Source organism: Hesperophylax consimilis, chromosome 9 (genome assembly GCF_061612785.1).
Source record: "Hesperophylax consimilis isolate HC1 chromosome 9, BYU_Hcon_1.0, whole genome shotgun sequence".
NCBI classification, from domain to species: domain Eukaryota; kingdom Metazoa; phylum Arthropoda; class Insecta; order Trichoptera; family Limnephilidae; genus Hesperophylax; species Hesperophylax consimilis.
This window is the reverse complement of record NC_142844.1, coordinates 27,344,395-27,354,323: the sequence shown is the minus strand read 5'-3', so window position 1 is coordinate 27,354,323 and position 9,929 is coordinate 27,344,395. Positions and strand designations below refer to the sequence as shown.

Here is a 9,929-nt window from a genome sequence, read left to right as displayed (position 1 = left end):
TGATTTATCATTTTAGACAGTGCCTTGTCTGCAAGTTCTTTATCGATTTCTCTATATTTTACAAGAGATTTTAAAAATTGTAGTTCTTGGTTGGGGGCGAAAGTGGGTTTGGGGGCGTTAAACCACGCTTTTACATAAATGTTTATTAAAAATAAACAAATGTCAGTGATAGCTTTTTTTCTACATTTGTTAACGTAAATTGATCCCTGAAAAGATATACTTTGATACAATAAATGGCCTTTGCCATCCATATAGCGTGATGAATGTCACCAGGAACTTTGAAAAAAAGTATCTTTTGGGGGAGTACGTCCTAACACAACTAACGAAAGTTGAATTAATTCATTGTAATCATCCTTTGGCTGTTGGTTTTTTAATTGTTGAATTCCCTATTTTATGTCTAATATTTTTATCTTCAATAGCAGTTTTGTATTTTGTCTTGTCTAGCTTCGACCATCTAGTCTGAAAGTTTTTAAAAATATTTGAGTGGGGTCCAGTAGTTGTGCCCATTTTTAAATCAAAAACTGATTTGAGAATAATTTCTAAAATATGGTGGCGACATGCTAAATAAAGAAAAATTTTCTCTAATAATTGCTCCAATAAAAAGCAGGTTCCGTTGAAGCGACCAGTATTTACCGCAGTGGTATCAAAACAAATTGCACGTTGATAAAAAATGTTTGTTTTATGTTTTATTATATTATTTTATTAAATGTGATGTTTTTTATTTTATTGTTTAATAATGTATAATGTTCAAAAGAAACAAAATTTGATCAAAATTGATTAAATTAAGTTTTTTTTTTGCAAAAAATCGATTTTTCATATTTAATCTCGATGAGGCATGGGTTAAAATTATCCAATTGAGCTAAAATTTTACAAATCTTATTTTCTAGACAAATGGCAAATATTAGGGGGGTCAGGCCGGCATTAGGACGAAAATATTTTTTCACCTTATACCTTGTAACCACCCTAATGTACACACATAAACTGAGTAACGAAAGTTGTTTGCACAATAAGACTAACATAAGTTCTTGAAATCATGTATCGCCCTTGGAAGAACAATATAGAGCATTGTTTCTCAGTTGCACGATAATGAAACCATACATACATATCTTTAGTGTGTATTGTGCATCCGTATAAGCTTCTGGTGGGAATGACCCTGCGAAACGTGACGGATAATCCACTATTTGTCTTTCTTACGCAAACTTATTTTTTGAAGCAAAGAAGGGACAAGTATAAACAATGTTTGTATTAGATTATTTAGAACGTGGTTACAGCATGTTCTCATATTCCATTAGTTTGACCAGTGCTAAAAACAAAAATCTGGTGACACGTTCCTTTCTTTGAGATGTGTGCGGAAGACAGAAACATGTGTGCGGGCAATTTTTAACAGTTGCGCGGCTGCATATCTTAGAGGGTAGCTGCGAGTATACTATATATTATTTTAAATTAATATATTGTGATACAGCACAGTCAACTAATAACATTTACTTGCCCACGGCACGATTAGAATAAATGTACCTCGACCAATAAATGTAGGCAACTCCTTTTTATTTTATTTCTTGCCAAGATAATGTTGGTTTGAACATCTGTGATTACAATAATTCAAAAATAAAACATCAAAATAATAGTATTATTTAATACAATACCCTTATATGTTATACATATCGATTAGCATTAATATTGTGAAATATTGATATCAGTGCTACGCAAAATAAATTTGGGATAGTAAAAACATAATATTGCTCTCTGAAACATTAAAAAAAAAAAAAACACTATTCTGTAAAAAAAGTATTAAGTTTATTCATTGTTTTACAAACAATCCTAAAACCTAAATTAATCAATAATATCTTGCAAACAGTATGAAAGCACTTATATTTTTTGAGCCACTCATAATGTAATAAAATTAGGTTGGGTTGTTTCGGAGAATTTGAACAATTCATAAAATTTCAACGTTCATTTTCAAGTTATGTGAAAGATTTTTTCAAGTTCTGTTTTTATTTCAGTTCTGTCAAGCAACTAGCCTATAATGATATAGTAACAGAACTTGAATAGGACTTTCACAGAAACTGAAAACGAACGTTGAAATTTGACGAATTGTTCAAATTCTCCTAAACAACCCGTCCTTAGTAACACATTTCGTAGACTTCAGAGCGTATTCTTTATCACACGAGAATTAATACATAATACAATAGGAAATGGAAACTCATGTTTCCAAAAATATGCTTCATGAAAGTTTAACTCATAGACATACATTTAAATTAATAGACTTGCCCTGACATAAAATTTAGGTGTCATTTTGACAAGCTGGAGGCAAAGCACGTGACACATATTTTTGGCACAAGAAGTATCTGAGAGTGCTTTGAATAAACTTTGATATCAGTCATAAATTGATAGTTGACCACCGGACATTTTTCAGTAAAATGCTGCTTTTTCTCGGCGTATTAGTGGATTGGCTGTGTTCAGCAGAATGCAACATAGGGGCCGTTCAAGTATTATGTAAGCACCATAGGGGGGCAGGGGGGTCTTTGCTTTGATTATTTTTGATGACATGGGTGGTGGGGGGGTCGAGATAGTGATTACGTCAGCACTGCTCAGCAGTAGTTATTTTTTTTTACACATTGGCAACCCACACATTGTCTATGTTTGAAAACCGAATACATACATATTCGGGGATTCCCACAAACAATTAATACGTCTAGGTACTCGCTTAGAAGCGAATGGGGGAATTACCGTGCGCTACTCACTTTTATAAGTGCTGCTTATGAATCAATAAAAAAACAGAATACATTAACAGAAAAATGCCAATAGGTACCAATTTTTACGTAAGCATGGGAGGGGGGGTAAGAGCTTTGCTTACTTTTGGTGACAAGGGGGAAGAGGGGGTAAATAATTGTTATAAATCTGCTTACGTAATACTTGAACGGCCCCATAACACGATTTGCATTAAACAGAAAGAAGCTAGGAACAACATTTTCTTTTTAACTTCTTTTGAAGGTTATACCCATTAATGTAATATATCATTGAAGAAGAAGATAATACTAATAAATCTAAAGTAAACATGAACCAGAACAAGACACAGAAAAATAAAAGATAACGGTCACAACTAGGAATCAAGCCCAGGATCTCTTGTCCTGCCGGGACAGGTGTCTTAAACTCCTTAACCATTGGGACCTATTTATTAAGCGTCATATTTATCAATCTCATATTCCAAATTCATAATGAACAATATAATAGCTGCGTTTAGATTTATTAGTATTATGACCTTTTTCATACAAAACGTAAATTTGGATTTGGGGCCAAAAAACTTGACCAAACTGAATAATCCTTTTTTCACCAAAGGGTTATAGCTAATATCTAGTACAGATGTGTGCTATTTTATTTATTTGTGCTTCAAATTATAAAATATAAGCCAATAACCTGTTGAAGACCGGAGCATAAAATAGAAAAATTATTTTTAAGCCTTCAGAGAGATTCATTAAAATGAAAAGTGGAATCTGATATTGTTTTTCATACATTTTTCCAAGCGTTCAAATTAAATTCTAAAAGGAAAAATATTAGAATGCTTGCATGTTCTCTAGAGACTGATCGGCATTCCACTGGTTAAAGAATTAAAAATTTTCATGATTTTAGAAGCAACTTCAATGTAAGTTAACCACTCAGAACATTAGAACGTCAAAAGACGTAAAATGATAATAGCGGTCAAGACATTAGAACGTCTTTTCACGTAAACGCGCGAGATTTTACAAAAATCGATTTATTTCCATCACTAGTATACGGATTGCCATGATTTAAAAAACAGAGTATCGATAATGAATAACGCTACGCGTCTGTATTCAATAATATCTATGGAACGTAGAGTTGCATTATCTAAGCCGATTGAATCTGTCATCTTGTTCGTTCATAATTTATTGCGTTTCTAAATAATTTATTAAAAATATTTTAGTTTGAACGGTTAATATTTTGAGGTGACTAATAGTTTCTAATTATATTTCTTCAATATATAAAGTGTTATTTCTTTATGATACTCAGAAAAAAGTACATTTTTCAAAGCTTTGAAATAATTGTAAGCGATTTTTACATTTTTTTGACGTTTTCATAAAATGTATATTTAGAAACGCAAATATTTACGTATTACAACACAATGCGATAGTTGATTTCATAATTTTTCCAAAACATTTTTTAGAATGAGGCTACGTTTCCCAAAACGTGAGTTATGAAGCTTTTAGCAAAACTCGTAAATAACACAAAAATTATCACGTTTTGACAGTTCTCAAAGGAACACATAGTAGATAAAAGTCTTTGTCTGAGAGGTTAAGGGTAATTATTAAAAAAAAATCTGGCCCTACTTTTTCTTTACCTTAATATTTACTGTCAACATTTTGTTGAACTTATAAACATGCATATTTTTTAAATTTTCATGTTTTTACAAATTGCATATTTTGGCCATTTATAGTGCATTATAATCCAAAGTCTGCAAATTAATGTTATTGTTGGAAATAAGGCGAAACACTGTTGTATTGTATCAAATGATAAATTTCACTGACTAGATAAAAATTCCAAATAATCCAATCTTCCCACAGTCCGTTAAGTGACATTTCCCAATAGGGAAGATAACACGATATGTCAAGCGGATACAATATAATACGTCTGCTGCTGCCTTGTACTATGAAAAATAGATCGTAGACAACTTTTAAAAACTTTATACGCATTAGTGAACTTAGTTACAGATTAATAAAGTAAGTATATACATTTTGTGTCGAGGATAAAAATCCTATAAATTACAGTTAGTACATGGGCAGAGGAAACCCAAGACAGAAAACGCAACTCCCACGGGCGTGACAAAAAGCACACAGCAAGGGTGGCAAATGGAGAAGCTTACTTATCTAACCTAATCAGAATTATTATTTGTCATTCAAAGGACAGCCGTCGGTTTGGAGTATAAGGCAACAGGCGAGTACAAGCCTGGCCAACCGGGAACAAGTTTCGGTGTGCCGAATGAGATAATAAATGTAGAATACGAGAATGACACCATCACTGCATACTCTCTCAGCAACAATGCAATATTTTAAAAATCTATTCGTCGAGAGTGAGTTTTAATCTTTTTGGTCTCTTCCTTGAAATACTAGCTGTAACCTGAAAACAAAAAAAAAGCATGAATCGGAGTGATATTTTTGATTGTGAAATTATAAAAACAATAATATTCAATAAATAATAAAATGGCCAAAAATTATTATTAAAATTTTTCTTTTGTCGTAGAATTGAAGGTTAAGGAACAAACTCCATCAAAACACAAGCAATATTTCAACTTAGTGTGATGGTATTACGAGATTTTCAAATATTGTCATGTTATTTGTAACCCGGGAATGTTTCTCGTTCTTTTCAAAGTAAAGACAAAAAGGAAAATACAGTTAACTGAATAGCTAAAATCTTCATTACATGAAAACTCCAGACAGAAAAATTGTGCAAATTTCAAAGCTGATTTTTCGTTTCATAGTAGGTATATGATATAAAAGTATTTTCTTAAAATTAATAGGGAAAAAAACTAAAATGGCAATGCATGCAATAAATATCTGACAAATAATAATAAAAATATTACTTTTTTATCATTTTCGCTATCGTCTTCGATGATTTCAATATTGTCTAAATTTTTGCTCTCCCGGTGTACTTGAGCCACCACCATCATCTTAGAGGAGGAACCATCGGGAGAAAAGGTAGCCCAAGTAACTGCATCACTCTGGCTGGGTCCCTCTTCGGATGACTTGTAATCTACATTCATCTTCTCTGATAAGCTTGAAACTTGCTTAGGCGAAGGTTTGGCTTCCATGCGCTTTCTTTCAACATCAATCAACAAGTCGAACTTGGTCTGGCTTAGTATAGGTGTATCATTAAAAAGACTGGATTTAGCGATAATTTCCTCATTCGTTAATTTACGCATTTTCTTGCGGTTTCTTCTAGAAACCCACGTCTCCGTATCGGAGTCATCATCGTCGACGTAATGAGGGGTGGCTTTAACAGTGCGACCACTTCTGGTGTGAATAACTCCCGGCTTGAACTCTGATGGTAGTCTTTGCTTGGAAATCGGAATTGTAAAGACGCAATTCCATTCTGAAAAGATGGATGCGGTCTTGGCTCTGCGGTATCGGCAAATGCTCAACTGTTCTTTATACGTCGCCATCACGTGAACCCTCTGCTCCATAGTGAGCTGTTCCGGAACAGGGAACAGATTCCAGGGTAGTCTTCGATCTGGAGCGTTAATGTACCTTCTTTCCAACCCTAATATTATTGGTTTGACAGGCTAAAATAAAATGTAGATTAGAGTCAGTCAAAATATCATAAAGTACATAGGTACCTATTAAATAATCATTTAAGAAGATATTATCAACAGCTCTCAATGAAAATATGTATTGGATGGGACTCCCTGAGGGACTGAACCCTGATCCTCTAGACTTACCGGGACTGGCGTCTCTACCAAGTGAGCTTTTGCGACCTTAATAAATTCTGTCATTTTTTCATCTCATATTTCAATTTAAGAATTACAAACATTATCCACAATGAATTCCCTTCTAATTTTCTACTAGCTGTACCCCGCCAAGCGTTGCTGTGGCTCAGTTTGTCTGTGCAGATAGAGACACAATAGCGCATATTGCTTTTAAGTCCAACATACAGCGCACTTTAAAAAAACAAACATGTTTTTACGTGTCACAGGTGAAATCTACATAATATGGGTATATAAAAACACAAGCATATTTGAATGCAACGTTGTGTCAAAATGTCAAAGCAACAGGTGAAGATCTTTCTTCGAAAGAATATTTACTACAGTCAAACTTGGTTATAACGATCACGGAAATAGCGAGGTCATGGTTATAATGAGCAATTATAAAATGATATTTTAATTCATGCTTGTTTTCATACAATCGTTTGCTCTTATAACGAGGTTTAATAATTGATGTAACGTCCAAATATTTTTGTGAACACGATTTCTAAATAGGTAAATACATATTTGCGTTTGAAAAAAAAAAACCGATTCTCGAAACCAATCATAAACAAGACAAAAGGATGCCGCCCGGCGGCTCGGACTTCCCTTAAAATACCATTAGGGACGGATTATCCCAAGCTTTTATGACATTTAGCCTGAGTTGCCGCTCTACGAAACATTTCTATTCGGTAGGTACTATCGCGAACTATGTAAAAAGGGTCATATAAAACCTAAGTCATACGAATATTGGGGCTTCCAATTTGGTTCCCTTTTTACAAATTCTTTCGTTTTGCTACTCGTGTTAAATTTGTATCCGGTTTTCCCAATTTCGTTCGAAAATCAATAAATTTAATGTTATGTAGGCTGATATGAGTAGGTACCTACGTACACAGTGTAAGTTTATTAAAATCATATCTTTAGTGATTAGTCAGTCAGGGAAAATAAGAAACATTAAAGTGAAAACATTAAAACAATCCTCGATAGTGAATTTTTTTAGTACAAATGATTTAGAGTAAAATAAAAACATTTGTTTAATGTTAAGTGTTTGTACAATTTATTACATATAATAATTAGTGTAGTTGTAAGTTTAATCGTTGTATATTAGGGTAAGTACTTGTATTACATACATTTAAAAAAAATTAACGTGTTTGATTTATAATGCATATGTATGTTTTGTGAGAGCTTTATACTATGTAGGTTTATGTATATAAATTCTTATAAACCTATTTTGGATATAACGAGTAATGGCTATAAGGAGCAAATTTAGTCGGTCCCCTCGTGCTCGTTATAACCAAGTTTGACTGTATTTTATTTATATAGATGTCAGAATCCTTTTCATATTATCATTGAGTTTAAAAGCTTCAATAAGTTACCCTAAATAAACTGACTATCTAATAATTATGTGAATGCATAATAATTCAAGTGTTCAATGGTTAATTTGTCTACGCAGGGCCAGTCCTGTGCGGGCGCAATTGGAACAGTCCGCTCCGAACGCTGACTCACCAAGGAAACAAAGCGCTGATAATAATGTAATATATTACAGAGCGCCCTTGAGGTTTTTACTAGCCCCAGTTGCAGTTCGGCTCAGGATCACCTCTTTGTCTAAGAATTAAGATATACAGTCATAGTTACCGGGGGAGGAATCTTTTTCGATTCTCTTTCAAGTTCCTCCTGCTCAGCTGAATCACAAGAGTTACGTATGACAGCCATCAAGTCTGCCATGTCCTTAGCATCCATTCCTGCTTCGTACAGTCCTAATTCTGTAACAAACAAACAGAATAGATTTCAATCTTTTCGAGAACCTTAAAAAATTATATTATTGTGATAATATTATATTGTTGCTGTTCTGACTCAAACTAGAATCGACAAAAACATGGTTTTCTCAGGAGCTGTAAATAACCTTTTTTTTTTCTTATTTTTAATCGATTTTTTTTTTATTTATTCACTAAAGAAGTACTAGAAATGCTGTAAAATAAAAATGGTATCCCAAGTCATCTATTCTATGATCTATTAGAATCTATGAAATAGATCGGTGAGAACAGGCTTTCTATGTGCTAGAAACCCAAAGTTGAATCGACTTTCGTTCTATGAAATAGACCATAGGATAAGGAGGGAACCCAGCACAAGGAAAAAGGCAGTATTTTCGTCTCATCTTTCTGTTTGTTATGTTTTTGTAAATAAGAGATAGAACCAAAGCAGCAATGATATTCAATTAAATTATTTTACCTGTTAATTTCTCCTTCAGTTTGTCGGGGTCCAGACATGCTGTGGCCATTTTGAAAACCTATTATCAGCAGGCCTTTATTTACTAAAATAAAAGAAAATGTAATTATTTTCCTAACCGCTGCACTGTTAGTCACAGATGATTTCACTTTATACTATGTACATGCACAAAATAAGTTATTTTTTGGGTTGATTAAGTAATTTATGCATATTTAGATCGAAACGAGACTGAAACTTGTCGAAAATGGTGGCAAAGGGATCGTAATTAAGAATTACTTTGATTGAATAAAAATGGAATTATAATGCATCTTTTACCATCTATCCCGACGTAAATCTTTGCTTCTTGTAGTAATTAAGTTCAAACAAAGTATAATTTCCACAATTTTTAAAAGTGTGGCGGTTAGGGAAATATTTACCAAAGATAAAATTAAAAATCAAATTTAATTTTCTAATGCAAAAAAAAACAAATATATAATTTTATTATTAAGAGGTTTTAAAGCCTCACAACTATGTAAGCAGGCACAAATGTTTAACAAGATTATCACGTCACTTAATTTAGTAGCCTATTAATCGAGATAACAATAAAAATGCAATATTTGAAACAAAAGTTGATCGGAACATGCACATGTTTGTCATTATTTTTGATTTTTGGACAACATTTTGTGTTAAAATCAGTTATTCCGTGCTTCACTCGTGAAACCATTCATATTTATCAATTATAAACATAATGCATCGAACTGCATCAATTACGACAGAAATGGAGTTTTTACCCGAATATTTTCAACTTTTATCCACCTGTCAAAACGCCGACCGGAGAAGAAAATAAACATCAGTTAAACTATTTTTGTCTATGTTTTTTAAACTCTGTGTTACCACTTTACCAGTGTTGTGAGTTACCAGTAAAATATATTATTTTTTCACGAAAAAAATTGCGCTAAGGTCTGTGAGAAAAGTGAAAAAAAAGTGAAAAGAAATTTATTGAAAAGTGGAAAAATATCGTTTTTGACGAAATTTCAGTATTTTTTGAAAATAAATTATATTTCAATAGAAAAAAATTAAGAATATTTTATTACGTCTTAAAATTTCATATAGTATATGAAGTAAAATAAAAATGATACTATTTTTGGTTTAATTTTTGAATCTTTGGGTGGTATTGATAACAAAATATACAGTATCATTCCTACTGAGAAATACTACAGTGAAGACTGTATTCTAGGAACCTTGATTGAAGACT

General features: G+C 32.6%; 1 protein-coding gene across 1 annotated transcript; it reads right to left on the bottom strand.

Moving 5' to 3' along the window:
- Positions 1-2,555: 2,555 nt before the first annotated feature.
- Positions 2,556-9,507, bottom strand: LOC149421180 (uncharacterized). Its single transcript, XM_089635394.1, has 5 exons — positions 9,466-9,507; positions 8,699-8,780; positions 8,105-8,232; positions 5,594-6,292; positions 2,556-5,130 (listed from the first exon to the last, which is right to left on the bottom strand). Exons 2-5 carry the CDS (start codon positions 8,745-8,747, stop codon positions 5,071-5,073), a joined length of 936 nt encoding a protein of 311 aa, XP_089491520.1. The 5' UTR covers positions 8,748-8,780; positions 9,466-9,507; the 3' UTR covers positions 2,556-5,070.
- Between the last annotated feature and the right edge of the window lie 422 nt (positions 9,508-9,929).

Coding starts and splice junctions, on each gene's coding strand:
- LOC149421180 (XM_089635394.1), bottom strand. CDS start 8,747: ATGGCCACAGCATGTCTGGACCCCGACAAACTGAAGGAGAAATTAACA. Junction 6,293..8,104: donor CGAAAAAGATTCCTCCCCCG/GTAACTATGACT, acceptor ATTTTATTTTAG/CCTGTCAAACCAATAATATT. Junction 5,131..5,593: donor ATAGCGAAAATGATAAAAAA/GTAATATTTTTA, acceptor TTTTGTTTTCAG/GTTACAGCTAGTATTTCAAG.